We start from the raw sequence: 26602 nt of genomic DNA on the forward strand, positions 1-26602 counted from the left end.
CAATTAGCGGGGCACAAGCATGGCTTTTGGCTTGTTTAGTCATTCGCACCATTTTACATGGAGTTTATTTAGCTGTGTCAATAATAAAAATGACCCAGGTCAGTAAAATGAGGAACTCAAAAAAGAGGAGTTTCCGGAGCCTGCTTGCACTCGGACAGCTCTGTCCTTTACCAGGGCCATGCCTGGAAACTGCAGCACAGCAGAAAAACGGAGGTCTGACAGGACCAGCACGTTAGTGGTCTAAATCACCAAATGCACAGTGACGGCAGGCCACTCCTCGCCCTAGTCCTCGCTCTGAAGGACCCCTTTCATCTCACATGCACACCTGCTTGAACGCACAACATGACAAAATACCTGCGGTTACTGTCTCAACATTAAGCCATGCCTCCTGAGTGGGCAAAGCACCAGCACAGCAAGGGAGTCAAGAGAAAGCGGGTGGCTTCAAATAAGATGCATCTCATTCCTACAGCAGATATAGCTCTATCCTGCTCAGGCCTGCCAGGTGGTACTGCTCAGAGCCTTCGCCCCTCTTGAACGGGTAGGCAGGAGATGAATTCTAAACACACGGAACTACAATGCAGGGAGAACAGTCATTTGAAGAGACCACTCGTCATGCTGCTCTGTCACCATAGTTACGGTGGGTGCGGAGACCAGGAAAGGGGACAGTACTTTCCACAGGACCAAAAACAGGCCTGAGGGACTCACTAGGAGCAAGTTTAACAACCAGTTTTCCTCAAGCAGATCATTCAAGCTCCCTCTGGGGCTACCAGTTAGTGCTCTCTGTTACTGTAGTGGAGGGAGCTGGCCCAAGAAATGACACTGTGCACTACTGGCTACATTTCATTGACCCTTGTAGCACTGCCCGAACTGCGAAGGAGGAACCAGTCACAGCTTTGGGCAGTAGGGATAATTTAATACACACATATTCCCTTACTTTGGGACACTAGATTTTTTTAATTAAAAAAAAAAACAAACCAGATAAACCACCCAAAACTTTGCAGCTCATCTCTAAAGGCAAAACAGGAATCCAGAGTCTTTTCTCATTACCTGCAGGTTAGAATCATCAAATTCCAAGTCCTAAGAGTCTGGGAGTGTCCCTTTATTATTTAACAATTCTCCTCCTCGTTGTTTGGTACAAAGTTTGTATGAGTCCACAATTTACTTACAGCCTTAGGAGCCAAAAGGCTCCAGAAAATACTGCCCTAAGTTGACTGTCACTGAAACTCCTAGTTCTGTCTGATACACACAGTCATCTCTGCTTGCATGTGGGGTGTATCTGCAATTGGAAGAGGCTGTTTCATGTACACAAGTAGCACTAAGTCTTACCTCTGCTGGGCACCTTATTCCTACTGAATCCGGTAGCTGGCTGATGTCTGTAATGATGCGTCCCCAATTCCTGCCCCTGATTAACAGTTCCTAGCAGAGATTCTGGGTCCCCATGCCCTCCTGCATTTAAAAGCAGTGGGTTCTCATGGCCACCTTTGGTCAATGTATTTGAACGCTTATTGTCCGGAAAGCTGTCCCTGGCACCCTCACATGCACAGTCCTCCTCCATGCTCTCCGAATGGATCAGAGCTGGCTGGTGTGCATACCCATGGGGTGCCGCAGCCGCAGATACCTGCTGGATACATTCTTGTGCCCTGATTTTTAGGAGATGTTGGGGGCTGCTGTGATGGTACGTGTCAGCATTCGGATAAGGCACAGACAGCGACTGACGCTCCGATAGGTTCTGTCCCACACTAGTGCCCATGTTCCCAGCATCTCCTTGGCTCATATGCCGGAACAATTCTTGAAATTCTTGCTGCTGCTGCTGCCGCCGTTTGATGAGCTGTGCAAATTCTGCCGGGGGCAGTCGCACGTCCGTGGGCCCCGTGAGCGAGTGCCGGGGGGAAAGCAGTCCTTGGAGGATGTGCGGTACCTGCTGGTGTCGGCTGTAATCCGGCGGAGTTGGGGACAGCAGCGCCTGCTGTAGTGCTGATGCCGTGTAGGGCTGCGGCTGCGGCGCACTTTGAGGGAAGCTGGGGAACGGGTCAAGTTGAGGGACTTTCAGGGCTTGCTGCGTTGCGGGGAATCCCACCCCTGCTGATGGGCTGTAGTTGCTGGGGGATGCACGGGCCTGATCTGAGAACAGGTGGGGATGTAAGTGCACCTGGTCATAGTTAGCAGGGGGATACCTGTTCATGTTCAAGCTGCAAGGAAGAAACAACAGCGATTGTGTTGCAGCAGCCAAGAGTAAAGCCAGGAACGCAGAGGAGGCCACCACCACTCAGGCGCTCTGCACAATCTCCCAGCCAACTCCAGCAGGCTGCACACGCGCAGGGTGGTGGCTTGAGGGCCTAGCTGGAGTGGAGCAGAGGGGACCAAGGTTTGTCACCCAGCAGCTCTTTCTGGGAGAGCGGCAGAGACAATGCACTTAGACCCTGAAGAAGAGCACATGCCCCAGGTCATCAATGACTCCGCAGGGCCAGGTAAGAAGGAATGGCTGAAGTCTCTGGAGAGAGCTGGGGGAAGGCAGATGGGGAAGAAGGTGTTGTGAGAGGAAGAGCACGTCTGTCGGAGCTCTTGAAGCTAGTGTAGGCTCCGACCAGACCAGGCACAAAGGGGAATTAGAAACAGTCTCTGTACTTTTTTATTTCTCCCCTCTTACTAAAGCACAAGACTCTACTTGAGCAGCAACCTGTGTTCCTAGAGAGAAAGCTGGCTTCCTATCCCGCATGGCTCAGGAGTTGTGCTGACTTCACACAATCCTCACCCCCGGCTGTCAGAGCACCCATCCCACTAACAAAGCCCTGAAGTCTAAGGGTTTGGACTAGGATCACAGCTAAGTCCATAGCATGACCAGTGCACGGCCTGCTGCTGGCAGCGAGTACTGTGCTCAGGAGACAGAGACAGCCTCGGCGCACGGAGCCATGGTGAAAGTACTCTGACTGGCCCGGTTTCTTTTCTCCTCCCTTCTCCCCTCAGCGCCTCCCCAGGTTAGCAGAGCAGTTGGAGAATGGCCTTACCTGTGTGACTCTGCACTATCAGCACTGAGCTGCTTGGACAGTGGCCTGTGACCATACGTGAGAGAGGCCATCAGGTTAGCTCGATGCTGCATTTGGATCTGATTGGCACTCGGGTTGATGGACATGCCTCGTGGATGAGGGGACATGCCCTGCCCTGCCACAGCTGCCCCTTGCAGAAGGTTGTTGCTGAGCATATCTCCGGGCTCTTGCACTTGGATGGTGACCTGCTGCGGCTGCGATGGCTGCGGCATGCCCATGCATGTCAGTGCCACGTTCGGGGGCGGGGAACAGTTACCAGACTGCTGGAAGATCGCACTGTGGGAAGGCATCCCTTGGAACTGGGACTGAGACGCTGCACCTACGAAGAACAATCCCTTTGAGTAACTGCACTGAGCTATTGCAAGACTTGAGAGCATGTTCTGTTTAACAGATATAGCGTCTGACGCTATCAGGGCCAGAAGAAAGGTTTTCAGAACCAAGCTGCATTTCAGTGGGTGATGAGGTGCGGCCTTTCCTGGCTATTCGGAGCTAAAACTTCATCATACTATAGCCACAACTAGAAATACTTGCAAGGCAAAAGAAACAATACCAGTGTAAAGTTATCTGCATAATCAGAGAACAATATCCCTCCTCCCCGCCCTCAGAAATTATACACAAGGATCTCAGGACATGAAATATAACAACATATTCCAGCTGGCAAGATCCACTGCAAGTATTCAGATAACACCAGCCCCTTGTGCCAGATGGAGAATCTTTTACATTGGCTATCTGCGCCAGGCACTAGAATTTGGAAAAGACATGAACTGTTTTCCCAAGTGCTTTAAAACCATAAGGTTCTGACAAGTGGCCTGCACAATAGGATGACAGATGGCTTGGTATACTCAGTGCTTACCATGAGTCTGTAGCATGCTGCTGTTCACAGGAGGGGGGCTGCTATTTGGTTGCCTGAAGAGATGATTATTAGGGTGGTTTGGGGGTGGACTAGATGGCTGAATCCGTAACCTACACAAGAAAATAAGCACCTTCGTAAATCACTCTTCCTGATAAAGATGCTTGTCCAAGTTTTAGAACTGAACTCTAAGTGCTTTTCAAAAAAAAACAAATAAATATAAAAAAACTCCTTTAGAATCTTAAAGGCTTTGCAACATAATTTCTATTTTATCTTCATTAGCTATCTGGATAAGGGAGTATTGCCCAGTGGTTAGTGCACAAGCCTGGGACTCAGGAATCCTGAATTCTATTCCTGACTCACCATGACCTATGGCAAGACTCTCCCACTCTGCCTCAGTCTTCCTCATCTGTAAAATGGGATGATATTTGCTAGCCAACAGAGGGGATGGGGAAGGGTCTAAAGAGTGTTTATAAATGGCTTGGCATACAAGGTGCTAGAGAAAGTGCTCATGCTATTATTGAAAAGCATTTGTTTTCAAGTTGGCCAACAAGCAGCTGTTCCATGTCAATTTAAAACAATGTTGTGTCATCAGGTTACTTTCAAGGTTCTCTTGGTCAGAAATGTTAAGAGCCTGATTGCCAGAGACGTGCTCCAACAGCTCCAGCTGCAGCCTGCACAGGCCTCTAGGAATGAGGACCAGTTCTCTAAGGTTATATGCTCCCAGCTGGCTCTGGGACAGGCCCCAGTGCATCACTGAGTGACAGCTTCACCCTCTTCCCCCTCTTTCCCCCCCAACAGCACTTTGCCAAAGCACACCCCTTTCTTTACCTCTGCAGCTGGTGGGTGAGCAGAGCTGGCTGGTTTTCACAAGGAGCTTGCAAGGGTGGAGATGGCTGAGGTGGGCGAATACAATCCTGAGCCAGGCACCAGAAAGGAGGGGAACAAAAAGTTATTTGCAATTAGTCAGTTCCATCTGGATTGAGAGAGTTTGGACCAATAAATTAATCAACCTGAGACAGAAGCTCTCACTATCCTACCAGCTGTACATGCATTGTTTATGAAAAGCCTTCCCCCTTGTTCCTCATTACAGCAGGTCGAGCAATCTAACTTGCCACATATATAGAAGTTTTCCTCCCTAGTCCCACGGGGCCATTCAATACCTCTACCTGTGACACTGCAGGAAAACCTGGTTAGGGTTCAGGGACCATGGTCCCAGTTCCAGTACCTGAATCTGCTGATGGAGAATTTGATGATGCTGCTCCTGCTGGTACAACATGTGTTGCTGCTGTGTCTTCTCCAGCGTTCTCTCGTCCATATGCCCACCGTACATCTTCTGCAGTTGCTCACACTCCTGTAATGAATGCAATACACCCACAACGTGATCTCTTCCTGCACAGCAACCCTGCTGTGCAAAACGGCTTTCACTCTGCAGTCTCCTTGGCTGAAAGAGCCAGAGAAAAAGAAGAAACTGCAGGATAGAAATCCTAATCCATGTACTTAGCAGCATGTGTGTGCCTAATACCAGGGTCATTCCAGCTCTCTCCTACAGTGGGAAAGAAATAGATACTCATGGGCTATTTAGTCTTCTTACACTGCAACTGCAAGGAATGCAAGTGAAAAGCATCAGACATGAAAACCCCAAGATTAAATTAGCATCTCGTGCTCCTGCTGTGCTGCACAGGGAAATTCCTCTCTCAGGGCCCGATCCAGCTCCAACTGAAATCAACTACAAGACTCCGACTGAGGTCAAAGAGAGGACTATGCAATTTATGCCACAGCAGAGCAAAATGGCCTTTCAATGAATGTTGCATGGCATGCTATGGGACGGCGATGGAACTTCACTGCCATTAAAAACTGGTGAAGGCACCAGTGGCTTTTAGCTGGAGTGGCTAAGAGGATTTTCAAGAGTGTTCTTCAGTCTGGTTACTCTGTGCAGCACCACGGTTTGTCATTCAAACCAATTAAACAAGGAGGCCAGGACCAAGAACCAACCATGTCAACTTTGAAATGGGATTGTGGGGACTGATTTCAATGTGTGCAAGTCTTGGGAAGAAACTCAGAGACAGTGTCTAGGGAGCACAGGTATCAGGGCCCACATTCCTCACTTGAGCCTGACTTCTCGGACCTTGTGCGTGTTTCTATAGTGATATGTCAAGTCCCCAGAAAAGGGGGAAGCCCCCAAGGCTGCAGCAGAGATAAAGAGAATGATGGCAATTCTACAAAGCACACTCAAATACGCAGAAGGGGGAGGATAAGCTTCCCAGCTGCAGCTCTGAAGAATGTTTGGATCCAGGAGACAATGCAGTAGGAAAGGTTTCCTCCTTTGTTTCCTCTGCCAGTAAGTCAGTGATCTAACCTGATCCACTGCATCCCGCTTCCTTCCTTTACCTGCTGAAGCTGTTTGATGCTGCTGTTATTGCCCATTTTCTCCAGGTGGGCTTTGAACGCCTGGATGCTGGCAGCACCGTCGGAAAAGCGGCGAACAGGAGAGAAGCGCTCAGTGGGGAGATGCAGGGTGTTTGAGTCCTTGTAAACGGAGCTAAACACATGGGGAAGTAGGTTAGTGATGTCAGCTGAAAAACAAACTCAGCTACAGAGACATTTCATTTACATCAGCTCTGCCAAGTTCTGCCTGCCCAGAAGTTCTGTTTCAGAGTGAGAAGTAAAGTGCCATTAGTTTATTCATCACCAGCAGGGTACAGGATTAGCAAGTCCATTTGGTGCTGGGGTAGGTATATTTTCTCTAAAATTTTGCCAGTCTGATTTATATCCTAACTAGATTATAACTGGGGCACCAGTCTGTAACTGACCATATGACTTGGCCTGGCACTTGGTTCCACCGACCTGCAGAAACCATTCAACAGCTAAGAACGGAAAGGCGTTTCTCCATCCGAGAGCAGTTTTCATTCACCGTGCTTCAGAGTTTACACGGTGACATTTTGCTAAGCTGGAGCGTCCCTATATTCCAGTGGGATGGGAATACTTTGTGCTAAGAAAAATTGTTGCATGTTCATCTATCTGAATTGGTGAAGGAGGAGCCAATCAGGAATGCTGCTGCCTTAGACAAGGCGATTCTGCTGCTAGGAACAGTTGTCTCTCTATGGCAAGGCCTGTTCTCTAAGAGGAGACCTTAAAAAGCTCAGCTGGAGCTTGCCTGCTGAGTCTAACTCTAAAATACAGTGGGCCAGCACCTTAGGAATTCTAATTGAAACAAGCCCAGAAGCAGGACCAGCATAACAACCTCACCCCCATTCCTAACCCAGATGCTTTATTTGCAGGTACACTTAGAGAGAGACTTCACTGAGAGAAGGCAAGAATATCCCATGGATACCTGGGAAAGAAGGAAAACTGGAAAATACTAATTGGTGCATCAAAAGGGGCACCAGTAACCCTGACATGTGTGCGGAATGGAGGCTTCCCATTCGAATGCCAAAAAAGCTTAGACCACCACCTAGCAGCAAGACCTGCCCTCTCTCAGCACACACACAGGCTTCCAGGATCTTCGGCTTCCTAGATGACACATGCTAGTGAACCTGTCAGACTGGTTCATTCCAAGCACTAACATACATCGGGCCTTGAAGATGAGGGAATTTTGATCTGAACGTATTCTACCAAATGCTACACCTCATGTGACTACATAGGGATGGACTTGGGGGACGGGGGTCAAACAAGGAAGCTGCACTTGTAGGGGGGCCTCAAGATAAAACCAATAATGGCAAAACAAAAAAGTTTTTAAAACACTTCTAAGTCTCCAGTACGCGCAGATAAAACCTGCCGTGTCACAGTACCAGTGGGTGGGGGTGTATAAGATTAACACCGCAAGGGCAGGAAAGGGTCTATCCTGTAGCCACTCTGAGCCAGAGCAGAGGCTGGCATCCCGCGTTCAGAAAGGCACTAAACCCAGTGGTGGTGGGGGGGGGGAAGAAATGTGATGACTTTACACAGAGAGGGAACCCTCTTTAACTGCTAGGGGCTGTCTTGTTTCAGATTCTTCCCCACCCATCCCATCACCTTGAATGCAGAGTCAACCAGCAGCCTAAATGTTTGGTGCCATGCCATCATGCGACACGCATCAGAGAATAAATGGATCAAGCCTAGTACCAGGGCAAATGGTTGTAGAGGAATTTATGACAGTTCCCTCTCAGTTCCCTTCCAGAACTGGAGGTCAGAAGACGTTTTTCCAGGAACAAACTTCCCTTTCAATCTGGGTTCCCATATATGAGTCAAACCCAAGCACACGCATCCTCAAGAGTACCTCTTTAAGAGTATTACAAAACACTGCTCTCTCTCCACCCAAAAGCAAAAACTAACACGTGAGGACCCAGTTAGCTTCTCTGCCCAGATGGGTTTAGCTTTGTACCAATTCAATCCAGACAGAAAATGAGCGGACAACACCATGGCTGGAGCAACGGTCTTTGTCTGTGAAAGGCCCTTAGGGAACAAGTCTTTAGAGCATCCCTGAGGATGGTTTGGTTGTAAAACAAAACAGAAGATAATCTAGCTCCATATAGATTCATAGATACTAAGGTCAGAAGGGACCATTATGATCATCTAGTCCGACCTCCTGCACAACGCAGGCCACAGAATCTCACCCACCCACTCCTGCAAAAAACCTCTCACCTATATCTGAGCTACTGAAGTCCTCAAATCGTGGTTTAAAGACTTCAAGGAGCAGAGAATCCTCCAGCAAGTGACCCGTGCCCCATGCTACAGAGGAAGGCAAAAAACCTCCAGGGCCTCTTCCAATCTGCCCTGGAGGAAAATTCCTTCCCGACCCCAAATATGGCGATCGGCTAAACCCTGAGCATATGGGCAAGATTCACCAGCCAGATACTATAGAAAATTCTTTCCTGGGTAACTCGGATCCCACCCCATCTAACATCCCATCACAGGCCATTAGGCCTATTTACCATGAATATTTAAAGATCAATTAATTACCAAAATCATGTTATCCCATCATACCATCTCCTCCATAAACTTACTGAGTTTAATCTTAAAGACAGATAGATCTTTTGCCCCCACTGCTTCCCTCGGAAGGCTATTCCAAAACTCCACTCCTCTGATGGTTAAAAACCTTCATCTAATTTCTAGTCTAAACTTCCCGATGACCAGTTTATATCCATTTGTTCTTGTGTTCACGTTGGTACTGAGCTTAAATAATTCCTCTCCCTCTCCGGTATTTATCCCTCCGATATATTTATAGAGAGCAATCCTATCTCCCCTCAACCTTCTTTTCGTTAGGCTAAATAAGCCAAGCTCCTTGAGTCTCCTTTCGTAAGACAGGTTTTCCATTTCTCGGATCATCCTAGTAGCCCTTCTCTGTACCTGTTCCAGTTTGAATTCATCCTTCTTAAACATGGGAGACCAGAACTGCACACAGTATTCCAGGTGAGGTCTCACCAGTGCCTTGTGTAACGGTACTAACACCTCCTTATCTCGACTGGAAATACCTCGCCTGATGCATCCCAAGACCGCATTAGCTTTTTTCACGGCCACATCACATTGGGCGGCTCATAGTCATCCTGTGGTCAACCAATATTCCAAGGTCCTTCTCCTCCTCCGTTACTTCTAATTGATGCATCCCCAGTTTATAACTAAAATTCTTGTTATTAATCCCTAAATGCATGACCTTACACTTCTCACTATTAAATTTCATCCTATTACTATTACTCCAGTTTACAAGGTCATCCAGATCCTCCTGTAGGATATCCCGGTCCTTCTCTAAATTGGCAATACCTCCCAGCTTTGTATCATCCGCAAACTTTATTCGCACACTCCCACTTTTTGTGCCAAAGTCAGTAATAAAAAGATTAAATAAGATTAGTCCCAAAACTGATCCTTGAGGAACTCCACTGGTAACCTCCCCCCAGCCTGACAGTTCACCCTTCAGTAGGACCCGTTGTAGTCTCCCCTTTAACCAATTCCTTATCCACCTTTCAATTTTCATATTGATCCCCATCTTTTCCAATTTAACTAATAATTCCCCATGTGGCACAGTATCAAACGCCTTCCTGAAATCTAGGTTTCCTTTGTCTAAAAAATCTGTTACTTTCTCAAAGAAGGAGATCAGGTTGGTTTGGCACAATCTACTTTTTGTAAAACCATGTTGTATTTTGTCCCATTTACCATTGACTTCAATGTCCTTAACTACTTTCTCCTTCAAAATTTTTTCCAAGACCTTGCATACTACAGATGTCAAACTAACAGGTCTGTAGTTACCCGGATCACTTTTTTTCCCTTTCTTAAAAATAGGAACTATGTTAGCAATTCTCCAGTCATATAGTACAACCGCCGAGTTTACAGATTCATTAAAAATTCTTGCTAATGGGCTTGCAATTTCGGGTGCCAATTCCTTTAATATTCTTGGATGAAGATTATCTGGGCCCCCCAATTTAGTCCCATTAAGCTGTTCGAGTTTCGCTTCTACCTCAGATATGGTAATATCTACCTCCATATCCTCATTCCCATTTGTCATGCTACCATTATCCCTAAGATCCTCATGAGCCTTATTAAAGGCTCCATCCTCAGTGTTTAGCAGTCACACTTCTTTCTTTGTTTTCTTCTTATTTATATGGCTATAGAACCTTTTACTATTGGTTTTAATTCCCTTTGCAAGGTCCAACTCTACTTGACTTTTAGCCTGTCTCACTTTATCCCTTCATGTTCTGACCTCAATAAGGTAGCTTTCCTTGCTGATCCCTCCCATCTTCCACTCCCTGTAGGCTTTCTGCTTTTTCTTAATCACCTCTCTGAGATGCTTGCTCATCCAGCTTGGTCTACAACTCCTGACTATGAATTTTTTCCCCTTTCTTGGGATGCAGGCTTCCAATAGCTTCTGCAGCTTTGATTTAAAGTAATCCAGGCCTTCTCTGCCTTTAGATCCATAAGTTCTTCAGTCCAATCTACTTCCCTAACTAATTTCCTTAATTTTTGAAAGTCAGCCCTTTTGAAATCAAAAACTCTAGTTGCAGATTTATTTTTGTTAATCCTTCTGTTCTGTTTGAACTGAATTAGCTCATGATCACTTGAACCAAGATTGTCCCCTACAACCATTTCTTCTATGAGGTCCTCACTATTCACCAAAACCAAATCTAAAATGGCATCCCCTCTAGTCGGTTGAGCAACTACTTGATGAAGGAATGCATCAGCTATCGCATCTCGGAAAATCCTAGCCCTATTATTATGACTAGCACTCGTCCTCCAGTCTATATCTGGGAAGTTAAAGTCTCCCACGATCACGCAGTTTCCATTAGTATTTACTTTATTAAAAACATGAAAAAGGGCTCTATTCATATCCACATTAGATCCCGGCGGTCTATAGTAGTGCTTCAAACTGAATTACGTTAGACAGACAATTGGTACTTTAAATATTTTATGTATGTACAGAGGTCTCTGTTGAAGCCTGCTCTGAAAGACAAAACTGAATCTCTGCTGGAGAAGCTACCCCTTGCAGGAGTAAGATTCTCATTCATGTTGCAACATTTCCAGGATGTTAGTTCCAGTTATTTTCACATATTCAGCCCTGCTTGGTAAAATGTATTTTAATTAATTACAATTTGAAATATGTTCCAACTAAAGCTAGAAGTGGCTGGCTCCCATGTTCCCTTTCTGCCAGTCAGCAAGCCAACCTGTCCATCTGACCTTCCAACTCCGTAATGGGCAGCAGAAGCAAACGAGGAAAGTGAGCATTGTGCATCAGGCTCCCAAGCATGCTAGGATGATGCACAGTCACACTGCCCCTGGCTCCAGACTGGCTTTCTAGACTAACGTATTTTGAGACCTTTTTAAGTACAAACCAGTTTCAAACAGACTAAGTTAAGCACCAGAATAAAAGCTGACAGCTGTCCACAAGCCAGTACTTTGTGGTTTACTGCAGGTTTTGCCACACTACAAGACACAGCCTTCCGCTAGCTATGTCTGAGGTGTACAGAGACTTCCAGGCGCTTGGTCTGGGGCCAGATTTGATTTTCAAGTTCCTCTCTTTTGATCTCAGGCATGTCTGTAGTTCCACAGGCTTTCAGGCCTCTGCTGCGACATGTAAAATTGTGAATCTGGAATGAGCCAATGCTATCCTGTGCATGTAAAAACAGAGGAGCAGACACATGATGAGAGCCAGAGGGGGGCAGGGTGGGCTTGGTCTAAAGAGCCTTATAACAATACCTCAATGGCTTCATTTAAACCTCCATTCTGAAGTGACCCTGGAAGTAGGACATACAATATTTTCTGTTTATTTAATTTGCAACTGTTTTTCTTCTCTTCCTATAACGAGCTCTGTGACCCAGGAAATCTTACTCCTCCTCTCCCGCCTCTCTTTCTACCCAGGAGAAGGCAAGGGTTATGCTCCAGCATGGCACCAGTGCTGACTCAGTCTGCTCAGCGTTCGCCTGTCTCTGCTGATTCCACCAACACTCAACTCAGCAGGGATCTGGCCGCAGTAAAGAGCGCTGTGACAAGCTTGCCAGGGAGAGCTGGTGAGAGGACTTAACATGAGCACAAATCTGGTCTTCTAGGTAACTGCTTTCTCAATTGTTCAGCAACTGAGACCAAAGAGAAATGAGCTCGACTGCTCACATGTGTGTCATCCCCTCAGTGCTTTGGGGTCGAGGTGCAGGGGTGTCTGTGGCAGTAGCATCAAGTTTGCTGCAGCATTGAAGGACTCTGTAGAATTAATAGTTCTCAAAGTCAGGAGGGCCCTTCCTCCAGAATTTTAGCTCACTTGGATCCAGTTTTGCAGCAGTTCCCTCAGTCACAAAAGTTATAATTGTTCTCCCCCAACCCTCTCCACCAGAGGATTGGATTAGAAACAAAATGACAAACAGGGAGCTTTGCATGGAGATTCTGCAGTGGAAACACACAACTCTGGTGCAGTGAGGTTTCTAAACCTACGTATAGTTTACTCCCGGTGCAGCCTTTCATACAGCATTCCACTACTGAATATTCCATAGCAGATTTACTACTCACTACAGGGTTGAGCCTACTAGTACATTAACAAATCTTTCCACTAATCTGGATCGCTTAATCTTAATCCCAGCCCCAGGGCTAAGGCAGCCATCCTGGCAAATCATCTCCAGCCACAGAAGTGGGACTGGAGGGGAAGAGCCAACTGATCCCTGCCCGTGAGTGCGCCATGCACTTAGCAGGTGAGGAGCCTATATCTGCTCAGAAATGAAGCATGTCCAACAGGGCCAGCCAGCTTCTGCTTTGGGGTCTGCTCCTTTCTTCTTTTAACCCCTTTATGCCAAGCTGGATTTTTTCTGCACTCCATTCAGATGACATCTGAGCGGGTTCCCTGGCACAGAGCTGCCCGAACGGCCGGTGCCATTACTCACCGGTGCTGATCGGGTACCAGGTGTGGAGCCCAAGCCCGGGATCGAAAAGACTGCTGTCCTAGCTGCCTCTGCAAGTCTGGAGGGATTTCAGCTGTAGGGTTGGTCATTGCCAGAGTGTGCCTTTTTGACCTATTTGCCAAGTATCTGCAACAAGCAGGAGCACATTTTATAAATGGAAGAGACTGATGGGAATACTCCAAAAGAAGGGAGCAGAAGCAGATAATCCAGAGTAATTAGGAAAGAAAAATGCTCGCTGCAGTGTTCAGAGCCTACTGTGAGTTGTAGAACACCCATGAAAGAGCAAACCGTACTGCCAATGCCTGTCAGGTTAAAGGGACGTTAACTGCTTAGCGGAGGACTGAAGTCATAGCCAGCTTTATTCCAATGCCAAACTTGGTAAGAAACAGAATGGCCAATCATCTCAGGAGAAAAGCTCTACTTCATCTCATGGGGAATTCTCAAGCACATTCATTTAGATCTAGCTCCAGTGACTAGTTAGTTTCTGTAGGGATTCTTTCCCCTAAAGTGGTGCTAGTCTGAAGGGTAATAGCACTGTCTGCCTTACGTAATATGCACTATGCCCATGGGACTGTTTGCGTGAGTAACGCTTACAGCATTTGGCCAGAGAGCTCGGCACAGTGCAGACAGATGCTGTGCACGTTTCCCTGCTTGGCTCAGCCTGCGCACTTCAGTCCTCACCTGCGACGTTCTCAGTCTGGAGTCTGAGGAGAGATCAGCACGTCGAATGGTCCCACATCAGATGATGCATTTACGACATTGCTACCACTGCTGGAGATTAGCTGTGGCCTGCTCTTTGCACTGTGTGTGTGATCTAACCCAGATCTGAATGTAGGTTCTGAGGGAGGAACAGCATGTGTGTGAGTGCGCCATCTAGTCCCCACTCTTGGACACTTCGAGCAGAGTCTGGGAATCAATGTACGGAGGCTGCACCAACGATGCCTAAAGCAAAAATGGCGAGGGAAAGTGAGGAGCTAATTCAGCCCATTCCCTTCCTGGAGCAGGAGCCCCGGCTGTCTAAGCGCTTCCACTTTCGGCTGTAGACAAGTTCAGGGCTGGTTTGGGGATTTTTAGCCCTATTGTTCCCTTTGTGTTTGTGTTGGACGCTAAGGCAGGAAGGGCCTGATTCAGCGAGATGGCAAAGGATGTAGCTATCCTTGGATATTCTTCACTCTTGGGCAGGCAGCGCTCTCAGGTGCTAGCAATGGTGGAAATGCTGACAAGGTTTGAGGACAGAGTGGAATCAATGCCTGTACCTGGACTAGACTAACCCTCCCACCATTGCTAACGCAGGTGAAGCTGCTCTGGTGATGAGTTATGGCTACAAAGATTCCTGGCCTACACAAAGCTAGAGGGTAAAATGGGGGTTACAAATACTTTGAGTTGATTTCTTTTTTGTGTCTGTAACTAAAACCTGTACAGTAGGGGAAACCGCAGCACTTAAAACTATGGCTCTGCAAAAAGCATTATCCATTGACACAAAAAGCAGCAAGTTAACAGAATGAAGAATACTTAGTGGTGTGGTGACTTGCCAAAATCTGAGCCATTAAATGTTTGAGATCCATTTGATGGAGACAGGGAGAGTTTCCCAAAGAGCTTCACAATTGTGGTTTGCTACAGTCACTTTATTTCATGGCTCCAGGGAACAATCCACTCATGAACTGCAACTGTTTGGGTGGAAAATAACGTTTTGCAAGCTCTGAAGAGATGCGATTGTGCCCTGGGCATGGGGAATGGAATGCACACTATTTCAAGGTCAGGCAATCTAAAACAAACAAGGGCAAAAGTTGCTCTGCGGTCATTGCAGAGGGCATTCAAACCAGTGTTCTGAAAAGATAAATATTAGCTTCTGTCCCTGGTGTTAATACTGTTTACTCTTCTCCTGGTGATTAGTGGCATGTCACAGCGTAAGAGGGTGGGGAGATGGAGGGTTAATGGGCACTCATTAGCACAGTTTAAGCTTGGTCCCGTCCAGCGGCTATGAAGAATGTGGCGTAAGCGCACACAAGGAGGATTTGGGGGTAATATTTTCAAAAGTAGCTAAGCCCCATTTTCAAAGGTGACTTAGGTACCTCAGAAACTGCATCCCACTTACAGTGAGACTTGGGTTCTTAAGTCCTGCATACATTTTTGGAAGTTTTACCCTTGGTCTCAAAACCCTACCTGCCAAGCCTGACTCTCGGAACCTTAAAGGGTTCAGCTGGAAGCAGAGATTTTAAAATATGGGCACCCTAAGCTTGGCCAGATGAGGACACATTGGCAATTTGCCAAGAGCCGCAGGGCTGCATCTTATTTGTCCAAAATGGAAAACTCTGCAGGTTTGTTCAGCTTTCCAGTTTGGAGCAGCGTCCCATGGAGTCTGCAGGTCCCAGATCTGAGCAGTGCCATCCCGGGAGAGTTCTGACGCCACGATACAACCTTCAGCATGGACTGAAGGCCAGTCTTCTTCGTCAAGCTACAGCATGGCATGCTGGGGCCTGCAGTGTCCGCGGGCCATGCCTCCATAATGAAGATGAGAATGACCATGGGTGGCACTGTATAGCTCCTTGGGCCACACTTCGGCTACCCAGAATGTGTAGACTCCTAGCCACTGGAAGCACAGGGCATTCTTTAATGTGTACTATGTTTGGCTGTTTTCTAAGGCCAAGTAGACAAGGGAATCTTGGCACATGCCCTGGACAAGCCACTGTTGTACCCAACTTCCCATTGCCATTAGAACCCTTCTGTTTTACAGCACTGAGACCAGTGGAGTTTACAAGGGCTCTAGGAATATTATGGGGAATTAAATGGCTTTAGCAGCAACTCCCTCACCTCTATACCTGCCTGCTGCCCACCCGGCAGTTATTTGCCTCTTTCTTGGAAGGACAATATCCGTAATAGCTGAGAGAGAGCCTGTTCTCGTCAAGTTCCTGCCCACCAGGACTGGGGAAAATCCATGGAACTTAATAAGGAGGATCATCTGCACCAGCTGCTTAGCAGAAAAAGTAGCTACACAAAAACTGTTCTGCAAGTATTGGCAAGGACAGTGTTCGTGTTTTCGGCTGGAGGAAGAACCCCGGGACGTATTTTGGCTGGGGAGAGAAGTGACGTTTCAGAGTCGATATTGGACCACCTCTCACGTGTTGGAGCAGACTGTTTCGGGACCTACTGCTACGGCTAGAAATCTAAATGACTATAGATACCCAAGTTTTTATCAAACTCACTTCAAGGCATCAGAGTTGGATGTTTACTGCAGGTCTCGGTCCAAAAGCTGCACAGACAAAATGAGACCACTTCCCCAGTCACTCAGCAGGGATGAGGGAGGGTGCAGTGTCTTAGCACTCACTATGCAGGTTAGTTTGGTTTGCATGCTGGTACACCCTAAGCAAAGGAGTTTAGTGCTCAGAGTTTCTGGATAACCTATTGCTCAGACAGCCTGCAGAATTTCAGATGCTGTCAGGTTATTTTACAAAGTTATTCATTTGCCTGTTAGTGTCAGGTAGAGTAAATTGCCTGGCGTAAACAGGCACCCATAAAGGAAAAGTTGAAACCTTCACCATAAATCAACACCTGCAGCTTGGGACGAGGTTGATTTGTTGGGTTTTTTAGATCAGCTTTAGGGCACCATAGGGTGAGCCTCTCCAGCAGCACAAGGGGAAAGGCCAACAGATGGGATGTTACCTCTGCACAGCTTCCTGATCCGGCTCCCCATCGGAGCTCTCCTCATCCACAGGGGTAACTGCTGGCACTGCCTGAGGAGAGAGGAAAGGGGAACCATGGGCTCCAGAAGGTGGCTTATTCAACACTAGCTTGGGCTGCAGAAACCTGACCTTCTAGAAGAACAATTAAGGACCAGACATTTGGGGGCACTCAGAATCCTCCTCCAAAAAACACACCCTCACCATCTCACCCTTACACAGTGCAACCTATATAGGGGCGGCTTCTTTTGGTGCTAGCAGGAAATTCAGTAACACACATACCTCCAGGGGGAAGCACTGCCCACATTAACACCCTGGAGATTAACACTGGCAGATTTTCCTTTCTCTGATAAATAAAGCAAGAGAGTGGCAGAGAAACCTTAGCGAGAGAGTTACAAACATCATGCTCTTCTCAGCACTTCTGAAGAGAAATATTTAAATTGCTACTAATAAATGAGAAATAAAAGGCCCGTCAGCAGGTCACATTCCTCACAGCAGCAAGACGCCTGGCCTCTAGTGCTAGCAAGTTTGTGCAGGTCATTAATGGAAGGAGAAAGATACTCAACTGGGCAGATTCCAGCTGACAACCCCAGGAAGATCCCAAGACAACAAAAAGGAACAAAGATTAGAAACCTAGACAGTGAACAGCACATTAATCTTGGAAACATACAGCTACTCCCCAGACACAGACACTTCCAGTGGGAAGCAGACAATCAAATGGGGGGCTGGCTTGAGGAACACATGTGCCCCCAATGGTCAGCACTGCTCAGATAGGGGCTAAAGCCAGACAGCCAGGCATGCCAATTCTGAACATGGGTCTCCCTGGAAGCAGTGTCACGAAGGAGGAGACCAAAAGCCAGATGCTAGGCAAGCAGCAGTGTCCAAGGATCTTGTGAGATAGGGAAGGGTTGCCAGGAAAGGAGAGGTGCTTGTGATGCACGTGGTAACTGAAGGGCCAAAGTAGTTTAAGTTCCAGGACCACAGGCATCGTGGGAGAGGGAGGCTACCAGCCCTTCTATACGCTGCACCGAGGAGATGACACCAGCGACAGCATGGCCAGGAATTTGCTGATACTGGCAGTGAAGCCACCATCTGTTTTAAAAGGTTCCTTTGAATCCTGCTTCGGCTTTGCCTCTGGAGAGCAGGTGGGTAGAGAGGGCCAAGGAAAACGGTGAGAAAACGCTCCCAAAACGGAACATTATTGTAGGATGAATGTCCCGAGGGAGGGAAAGCTAAAGCAAATGGCAGGTGGCGAGTCCCTGCCAATGCTGGGAAACTGACATTTCATTCCCTGTCCGCCTCTGCGGTTCTTTTGCACACGCCACTCCAAACCCCAGCTTTCACTGCCAGCTCTGCCAGCAAGAGGACGTGTTTGTAAACATGCCACCAACTCTGTTCTTCCTTTGCTACTTACTGGAGTCATAGTGACCAGCGGGGAAGGGCCTCGAGGACGCTTCAGCAGTTGTTGTGCGTGCAGCTGGATGTTGGCTCCACCGTCTGAAGCCCGCCGCCCTAGAGGGCCCATTCCATTCAACAACTGCAGAGTGGGGGGCTGCAGCAAGGACTGCTCCTAGGAAGAACACAGGGGAGTTATCACCGAATATTCCTCCTCCTCTAGTGCCTCCTGGAGGATCTTAGAGCACTGTATAAATACCAAGGGAACAGCCTAACTGGCCTTGGGTGAGGCGAAGGATCTTCAACACCTTACTCCTGGGGAAACTGAAGCAGAGTGGTGGAATGACCTGCCCGAACTCTCTCCGTCAGTGGCAGAGCTGGGAGTAGAACCCAGATCTTCCAACTTACAGCCCTGAGCTTCAGCCATAAGGCAGGCTGGGCCTCTGGGTTTCACACGCTTGGAAACCAAGGTCCCCGGTCTGATTTGCTACTCAGATCACTGATCTCCCCCGCCCCATCAAACAAGTTTCTGAATTTCAAATTGTGGGGTGTTTGTCTTTACTCAGAACTACAAGAGGGCCAATCCCAGGCGGTAAGCGACATCAAATAGAACTAAGGTCCAGCCTCAGCGATCAAATCGATCATTAAACCTATGGAGCAGACTCGGGGATTCTCCAAGAGCTGCAGCCTATATCTCCACGTAGCACTGGCTCCAGTTGTGGAGTATACACAGCGGATGGTACCTTGTACTCCAGCTGGCCAGTCGGCTGCAGGTTCTGCATAGGCAGCATATTGTGCATGAAGTTCATGTTTGGAGCCACCTGCAGGAATGGAGCCTGGGGAGTGACACGAGGGAAGCCTGGCAGGAGCTTCTGGAGATCTTCCATCACTTCCGTGCTGAGCAATCACATTCAGAAACATGGAACTTAGAAATAAGCCAAGCAAACCAATCTACATGCTTGCTACCGTCAGCTCTACTTCTCACTGGCTTTCACTGTGGATTTCTCCGGCTCAGGAGTGGGGCCTGGACCTAAGTGTAGCAAGTTCTTCATTTTTAATGTGCCCTTAAGGTTCTCAGAATTGGGATTTTCCAGGTCTAACCATTCATGCAAAATAAAATTGTACTTGGCACCATGATACTTAGTCTCTAGACACTAAGATATTAAAAATAAAGTGGCTCATAGCTTTCCGATCTCCTTTGCCTCTCTGGCCAACATGGCCCCCAATTAAGCAAAGCCAGCCAGAAATAGCAACTGATTCATTGAGATAAAGAGGAAATTGTGTCCCTGCCGGAGAGGCCTGCCACACAGGCCACTGGGAAAGTGGATTTTTCAAGTGAAAAGACATGGATTTCTGCCATTCAAGTGGCACCCGATTCCCTTCCCCACCCAGCCAAGATCATGCTTTCGAGCAAGAATCCCACCCTGCCATCCCATTCACCACAGAGCTATATATGACGGGAGCAGGAAAGCAAAGGGATTTCACTCCTAAATATTGAAGGGTGGGGTTTTGATGTGTTTTTCCCATTAAGATATGAATCCATCATTTTAATAGATTATATAAAACCTCTGACCTTTCAACAGGAGCAACCCAAAGGTGTAAGAGCTTCTTACAACCTCCAAATCAAAGCACTATCCCGTACTCAGGTACCTCCAAGAGGCCATGGAAAGCCAGAGGAACATCATCCATGGATTCATAGAGAATGCCGTTGGGGTGGAGAGGGACCCTTAAAAAGGCAGGAGCAGGTCCCTCTGCTCCTACTCAGGAGAAAGAGCCGGATACTAACCGTGGGTCTGCGACTCCAACAGTGTGCCTTCTCATTGAGAGATAACGGACCAGGGCTTCAGGGGATGGCTCTTCCCCTTCATCACTGTCCAAGTTCATTGTTCCATCAGTCTGGGGTGGGGAAAAATACAAGAGATTTTGAAATCAGGTGCCAGAAGCCCAAAGTGTCATGAAGAAAGGGCGCTCACAGGAGTCAGCAATGGAAAGCAACTTGCCTCTATGATCTGGTTCTCAGGGTTGATGAGCTGGACTTGTGGCACATTGATACTCACGGGGTTGCCTGCCTGTTCCGCCTGCAAAGCAGAAGGAATCAAAACAATGAGCAACTGGGGGGTTTCTTTTCCCTTTTAAAATCTGCAGCCACATCCTTTGGGTTGTGACTCTTCCTACTAGTCAGCCACTAACAGCCCAGGTAGCACAGCGCTCTTCAGGGGGGATCGCCTTCTTCCGAACACATTAGCCACTTGCAGAAGGGATCCCAACTCCAGGTTCAACTACATCTTCCTCCACCTCTCCCACCCATGCTCCCTTCCAGACTCCTGCTATTGAAACTCAGATGCATTCCCAGATGCTGCACAGCAGAAATTGGAGCATTTTCATGAAAAGCAAAACAGGGTTAGGCTCCAGCAGCACGTTGGCCAGAAAGTTGCAAACCCCAAGAGAACAGTAACATGGACACACATGAAAATACTTACCACTCAGGCAAAGAATCTTCTCCTCTCTCCTTACCAGGGTGAGGATGGTCATGAAGGAACTCAAGTTATTCTACTTACCCAGCTAAACAAACAAGCTCTGACCAGGTTGAGCTTTGCAAGGCTGGGGGAAGTTACGACTAAACCTGCAGCGATGAAATGACCCCATCTATCTGAGACCCACCTGGATGTTAGCTGGTGTGGGGAAGGTCATGGTCCGTGGCATACTGGGAGGTGCTGTAATGCGCAGATTCTTGTGTCTCTTTAATCGGTCACAGAGCAGGCTATAGATTGCACTGTAGTGATCATAGGCATCCGTCCTTAGTGACTAGCAAGGGAAGGATAAGAAGAAATCAATTTTTTTTTCTAGTAATGAAAATACATCCCCTTCCTCTCCATACCCACTCTGCAGAAGAAAGTGTTAATTGGCAGGTGTGATCAGCCACCAACATGACATTTACCAGCTGCAGGCGACAGCCCGATAACAGAGGCACTTGCAAGCTGGTTCGAGTTACCTGTAGCGTGCGCTCTTTGTCCAGCCCCATCTCCACCATTGCTAAGAGCACATCTTCGTTCAGTGGTTCCATCTGTCTTTCAATCTTGAGGTGCTGACATTCTGCTATTAACTGCAAGGGCACAGAAAGACTGTCAGTGCTCAGCACCCCAAGGGCAGCAAACGTTCACTAGGTGGAACACGCCATAAACCACCAGTGCCACAAGCCTACAGCTGGGGGGCCCGCGACCCATGCTGCAGCTCGGCACAGTATCTAAACACTGAGGGTACAGTGGCCTGCCTGGACAAAGCAGGAGCAGAAACAGCATCTCACTCCACACTAGCATGAGATCTTGGGGGCCAGCTATGGCCCATAGCCAATGCAACCGGAAACCAGGATTCCAGGTATGGTATCAGCAGGGCAATCAAAGAAACCCAATGGCCTAGAGATACAGAGACTAAAATAATGATGATGAATGATCTGGAGTCCAAGAGAGGAGAGGGCACTAAGACAAGGACGACAGCGAGTCCTTGCGGGGGGAAAGAAATAACAGCATACTTGCACTTGGGAATCGTGAACTCTTAACACAGGACATTAATTTAGTTTTGAGCCACTCTAATGGTCTCCAATGTGCACACACGGCCAGTACTGTGCACAGGCAGGGCCAGTACTCAGCCCTCCTCCCTAGAGCCCGCATACTGGATTCCCCACACCCTTTCACCATGTAGACACACCAGAGCCTTTCTGCCTGCTCACCCTGTCAAACTCTGCATCAGCTTCCCCGAGCTTCATCCACTTGTGTTTGCAAATCTGTTCCATTGACAGTCGCTTACTTGGGTCCAGCACCAGCATGTGGCGGATCAAGTGCTCACATTCTACAAGAGAGCAACAAGAAAATGAGTATTTCAGTAGCAAAGGGCAACACCTCCCGAGGGACTCAGCTTTGCATTGTGTCAGGAACAAGGGTATTTTTTCAAAGTAACGGACAACAACACTACTCTGTCTACAGGGTCATTGACGAACAGCAAATATACACATGCCTTGTGTCAGGCCTGATTCAGTCTTGGACGCAAGTGTGGGATTAAATTCCAGACATTTGATGTCTGAGTTTAGCATCTACAAGGACTAGGCACACGCTCCATGCAAAGCAAAATTAAAACAAGATCTCCAGCTCAGCAGAGTTAAAGGGACCCCATGCGGCACTGTGGCACAATAGCCCTCAGTCCTCAGCTGATCAGAAGTTAGTAACTGCGGGAGGTTTTGCAAGGCACAAGGGCAGAAAGACCCCAACTCCCAAAGGACATCGATGGCTTCTACCACTCAAGAGCATGGGTTTTCTTTTCCTTATAGCGACGTGCAAGACAATGTTGGTGCAGACCCTGTGTTCGTACAGCAAAAATCAACTTTTGAAGTCTATGGTAACATTTTTATTGGATTTAGGTTTTGCAGAAGCTTGCTTTGAAAGCATTGATATTTGGGGCCAAATCTGTCTGTCTGTATATCTTTAGACCGGAAGAGCTCTGTGTAAGCACAAAAGCTTGTCTCTCTCACTAACAGTCAGTCCAATAAAAGACATTATCTCACCACTTCAAATATCCTGAGACCAGATGACTAGACCACCACTGTATATATACACCTTTAATTCAGTATACTTCTCCCCTGTAAACCAGCCAACACTGAAGTCCAGTTTTTGAATGAAATATGAACTCCCTCTTTCATTCAACAAGCAACCATCGGAATCAACCCTGTGATGTTTGTTACAGCCTGTAGGTGGCCCTCGTCTACTCTCCACATACTTGTTTACTCTGGCAATGCAATACAGCCCATATTTCAGGGTTGAAGGGCAAACCACAATCACCATCTAACAGGCTGCCAAGGCAGGATTACCAAATGCAGGCTTAATGCAGGAAAACACATTTCCCCAACTTCCTTACAATAACAAGCACCACCACCACACCTGACTTAAGCTTACACCATGTAAACTGATGACAAGTGCAACCTGAAGCCAGAGAAAATGTCTTATTTTCAAATTAAATTTTCCATTAAAGCATTCTATAAAATAGGAGCTGGCGTCTCCCCCAATAAAGATGGAGCCTTGTCTGCAGTTTACAAATTATACATTTTTGTGAACATTATTTTTCCTATTTACAACACAAGAATCTCTAAAAAAGAATGAACACAGCATAAAATTAAGATGCAAATTCACAGGCAGATATTTTTTAAAAAACTATCACAACTGGTTCAATAAATTAAGCAGCAATTCAGATGTAAAGGAATAAAACGCAAATTGTTCCTTTCACATCAGATCTAGCCATAAACTGCTTAATTTTTAAATACTGCATCTTTCTTATCGCAGCCATTAAAAATGCCCAAGCACCACACTGAATTCCCCTTGTGGAGCCTCTGCCAACTGCAGCAGCTACTTCTCACACCACTCATCTAGCTCGCACCTTATGCCAGCTGAGTCTTCAGAGCAAGAAAAACCTCAACGTATTTCAGTGAAAGAAGATACACAGAGATCATTTTCAATGGAGAATGCAAGGCACCAGCCCTTCGACAGCAGAAGTATTAAGTTATGAATGGATCCTGGGGTGGAGGGGGGAAAGGCTGTTACTGTGTCTCCTCTCTAAGTGAAGAGCATTGTGGCTGTCCCAGAGGTTGGACAGATCTGGGAGTGCTTTAGATGCACTACACATTTTAGTACAACATTTCTGCCTCAGTGCAAGTATTAGATTTCTTTCAGTGAAGTCCCAAGGACTCAGGATGGAAGCATAGCAGTTAACAGCTAAGCCAAGTGACAGCACATCACAGGGCATGTACAGGGCAAGGAGTGATCAGCACATCAGGAGATAAGATGGTTTTCATGTGGCTGATGCATGCCAGTTGTCACATGGTACCCCAAAGCAGTCTGCCTATGGGTCTCGGAATCCAGAGATATGGGTCTGTTCCTAAGTCTGCTACTGACTCTGCCTAGGCAAGTCCCTAGATTCATAGATATTTAGGTCAGAAGGGACCATTATGATCATCTAGTCTGACCTCCTGCACAACGCAGGCCACAGAATTTCACCCACCACTCCTACGAAAAAAACCTCACACCTATATCTGTGCTATTGAAGTCCTCAAAACGTAGTTTAAAGACTTCAAGGAGCAGAGAATCCTCCAGCAAGTGACCCGTGCCCCATGCTACAGAGGAAGGCAAAAAAACCTCCAGGGCCTCTTCCAATCTGCCCTGGAGGAAAATTCCTTCCCGATCCCAAATATGGCGATCGGCTAAACCCTGAGCATATGGGCAAGATTCATCAGCCAGATACTACAGAAAATTCTTTCCTGGGTAACTCGGATCTCACTCCATCCAATAGCCCATCACAGGCCATTGGGCCTATTTACCACGAATATTTAATTACCAAAACCATGTTATCCCATCGTACCATCTCCTCCATAAACTTATCGAGTTTAATCTTAAAGCCAGATAGATCTTTTGCCCCCACTGCTTCCCTCGGAAGGCTATTCCAAAACTTCACTCCTCTGATGGTTAAAAACCTTCATCTAATTTCTAGTCTAAACTTCCCGATGACCAGTTTATATCCATTTGTTCTTGTGTCCACGTTGGTACGGAGCTTAAATAATTCCTCTCCCTCTCCGGTATTTATCCCTCTGATATATTTATAGAGAGCAATCCTATCTCCCCATAACCTTCTTTTCGTTAGGCTAAACGAGCCAAGCTCCCTGAGTCTCCTTTCATAAGACAAGTTTTCCATTCCTCGGATCATCCTAGTAGCCCTTCTCTGAACCTGTTCCAGTTTGAATTCATCCTTCTTAAACATGGGAGACCAGAACTGCACACAGTATTCCAGATGAGGTCTCACCAGTGCCTTGTATAACGGTATTAAAATCTCCTTATCCCTACTGGAAATACCTCGCCTGATGCATCCCAAGACCGCATTAGCTTTTTTCACGGCCACATCACATTGGCGGCTCATAGTCATCCTATGATCAACCAATACTCCAAGGTCCTTCTCCTCCTCCGTTACTTCTAATTGATGCGTCCCCAGCTTGTAACTAAAATTCTTGTTATTAATCCCTAAATGCATAACCTGACTCTTCTCACTATTAAATTTCATCCTATTACTATTACTCCAGTTTACAAGGTCATCCAGATCCTCCTGTAGGGAGGCATTACAGCAGTCTGGGCCTGTCTCCTCATGTGTAAAATGAAGAGGACATGTCCCCTCCTTTGAAAAGCACTTGTGAGGAAGACTGCTATTAAAATGCTAGGAATTACTGTGATATTACTATTGTTCTAAGAGTCCCTAAGGCACACAGAGCTACTCCAGCTTGTTGGCACAATGGAGGGGGGCAGGAAAGGACAGGAGGAGCCTTACTTCCGCATTTGGACAACATACAAGTGCATGAGGACATTCAATGAAGATGAAAAACAAGCAATTTAAAACTGATAAAATGTTTTACAGAATCCATAATTAATCTGTGGAACTCACTGCGTCAAGGTTTCAAAGGTGAGGATCTCAGGATGATTTAAAGTAAAGGATTAGGCATTTATAAGGACTATGGGAACACCTGGGATAAGAGAACATTTTTAAAAGGGAAATAAACCCTCATTCCTTAGGGCATCAGCCACTGAGTAAAGAACGTTAGGAAGAAGCTGCCTCTGTGGGAAAGTTATTCCATAACTGCCCCCTTTGGAGCTTCTTGCACCATCTTTAAAATCAGCTGGTGTTAGTCACTGTTAGATACAGGATGCTAGAAGGGATGGACTGCTTGTCTGATCTAGTCTGGCAAGTCCTGTTCCTATGATACACTTTTTACAGCTTTAGTGGATTTAAAGAGAATTTTTATCGGAATGGGGCTTTGTTGGAGTTTAACAGAGACACAAACAGCCATTCCATAGACATGAAACTAATGAGACTGAAGAGCAACCAAGGGCAGCACAGTCATACGCATTACAAGACCTTGCAAATTCAGCCATCATAGGAATGTTCCAACGAGAACTCCTAGGACTCCTAAAGCAAGGCACTGAGGAGGGGCAGAGGGTGAAATTAACTCTCTTTAAACCCTTCATTGTTGTCCAACTAACAGGAGACAGCTGGTGTGGCTGAACCGTCACTTCAAGTGTTGCAGGCTGAGGGCAGAGAATGTCATGAATTCTTCATGGTCACATGAAGTTGCACAGTGCTTAGCAAAAGCGCAAGGCACTTGTTAACCAGGAGGCTCAGAAGGGATCTGTTGGAAAGCCAGAAACCAGGGCAGTTTAAGCACCTGTAAAGCAATACTAGCTACACACAGCTCTTCAGCCACTT

At 47.0% G+C, this 26602-nt stretch overlaps 1 protein-coding gene across 14 annotated transcripts in view; it reads right to left on the minus strand.

The window, feature by feature from the left end:
- The window catches only part of SIK3 (SIK family kinase 3), a 154476-nt gene that overhangs the window by 8819 nt on the left and 119055 nt on the right, over positions 1–26602 (minus strand). For 8 of the 14 annotated variants that reach the window (XM_073320970.2, XM_073320965.2, XM_073320967.2 and 5 more), the window contains 15 exons: positions 22044–22162; positions 21309–21419; positions 20978–21121; positions 20317–20394; positions 20103–20212; positions 19060–19213; positions 18336–18491; positions 16905–16975; positions 13227–13370; positions 6286–6436; positions 5123–5338; positions 4726–4811; positions 3898–4007; positions 3006–3363; positions 1327–2189 (listed from right to left, as the gene is read on the minus strand). In XM_073320970.2, the coding sequence (XP_073177071.1) occupies positions 1327–2189; positions 3006–3363; positions 3898–4007; positions 4726–4811; positions 5123–5338; positions 6286–6436; positions 13227–13370; positions 16905–16975; positions 18336–18491; positions 19060–19213; positions 20103–20212; positions 20317–20394; positions 20978–21121; positions 21309–21419; positions 22044–22162 (2871 nt within the window). The remainder of the gene's footprint in view (positions 1–1326; positions 2190–3005; positions 3364–3897; positions 4008–4725; positions 4812–5122; positions 5339–6285; positions 6437–13226; positions 13371–16904; positions 16976–18335; positions 18492–19059; positions 19214–20102; positions 20213–20316; positions 20395–20977; positions 21122–21308; positions 21420–22043; positions 22163–26602) is intronic. The other 6 variants (XM_073320969.2, XM_073320966.2, XM_073320975.2 and 3 more) reach the window with 4 other exon arrangements.

Source organism: Lepidochelys kempii, chromosome 22 (genome assembly GCF_965140285.1).
Source record: "Lepidochelys kempii isolate rLepKem1 chromosome 22, rLepKem1.hap1, whole genome shotgun sequence".
In the NCBI taxonomy this organism is placed as follows: Eukaryota; Metazoa; Chordata; order Testudines; family Cheloniidae; genus Lepidochelys; species Lepidochelys kempii.